Source organism: Phalaenopsis equestris, unplaced genomic scaffold (genome assembly GCF_001263595.1).
Source record: "Phalaenopsis equestris unplaced genomic scaffold, ASM126359v1 Scaffold000991, whole genome shotgun sequence".
NCBI classification, from domain to species: Eukaryota; Viridiplantae; Streptophyta; class Magnoliopsida; order Asparagales; family Orchidaceae; genus Phalaenopsis; species Phalaenopsis equestris.
In genome coordinates this window covers 80,774-81,698 of record NW_018165430.1, presented here as the reverse complement: position 1 = coordinate 81,698, position 925 = coordinate 80,774, and the positions used below count along the sequence as shown (strand labels likewise).

Sequence of the window (925 nt, the reverse complement as noted above, 5' to 3'; positions counted from 1 at the left end):
ATCATATCTTTGTCATATATATATATATGTACTCAAGCTTGCAGTCTTTAAATAGATCCAGTTCATAAGCTGATTCCGAGCCCAAATTGGGATTGCTCTCGAAATCAGATTATTTTTGCTCCTATTTTTAACCAATATAATACATAAAATGGTGTTATGAATATTTCTTGTCTGACAGATTTAACTTCTGTATTATGTTGTGTGAGCAGATCAAGCTAGGGACGATTGATCAGAGCGAAGCTCAAAATGAGTGGGTTATAAGACCATACATGAACACTGCTAAAAAGAGGAATTTGCTTGGAGATTGAATAAAAATTTGGCTACCTTGCAGTTCTTAGCTTTTTAATTTTTTCTCTAGAATTTTCACTTAGTTTTTTTTTTTTTCAACTCATTTTTACTTGTACTATAATGCAGAGAGATTATTTGAGCTCTTTATTGGCAGCATATGTGTGCCTTTTAGGCAATTTTGAGGTTTATGCAAAAGACAGTTAACTGTTTCGACTGAATGTTTGGGGGGATATAATATCTGCTTTCTTTTTTATTGGAATTTGACTTGTTTCTGTATTTACATTATGTTATAATTTGATTGTTTTGTTATCGGTTTTTTCAATTACATTATCATTCTCATTGTGTCGAGGTTTTCATATAATATTGTATTTGTTATTGTGATGTTTTCTATATTTTGTTTTATTCTCTTTTGTGATCTGATATTATCATGTATTATAATTTTTTGTTATAAATATTGTGATGGTTGTATGTATTACTCTTAGATTTTGCACGTAAAATTATCTGGATAAATCATTGTTATAGCTAATTACGAGGCCGAATTAAATTTTATTAAAATTTTCTTCGAACGCCAAAAGCTCTATTTGAATTGTATTCTAATATGATTCGAAAGTTGCTAAACTCAAGCTAAATTATTTTC

General features: G+C 29.1%; 1 protein-coding gene across 2 annotated transcripts in view; it reads left to right on the top strand.

The window, feature by feature from the left end:
• Positions 1-605, top strand: part of LOC110032639 (U3 small nucleolar ribonucleoprotein protein IMP4) — a 37,147-nt gene extending 36,542 nt beyond the window's left edge. For both annotated transcript variants that reach the window (XM_020736331.1, XM_020736330.1), the window contains one exon: positions 210-605. In XM_020736331.1, coding sequence (XP_020591990.1) covers positions 210-308 — 99 coding nt within the window. In that variant the 3' untranslated portion in view covers positions 309-605. The remainder of the gene's footprint in view (positions 1-209) is intronic.
• The last annotated feature ends 320 nt before the right edge of the window (positions 606-925 follow it).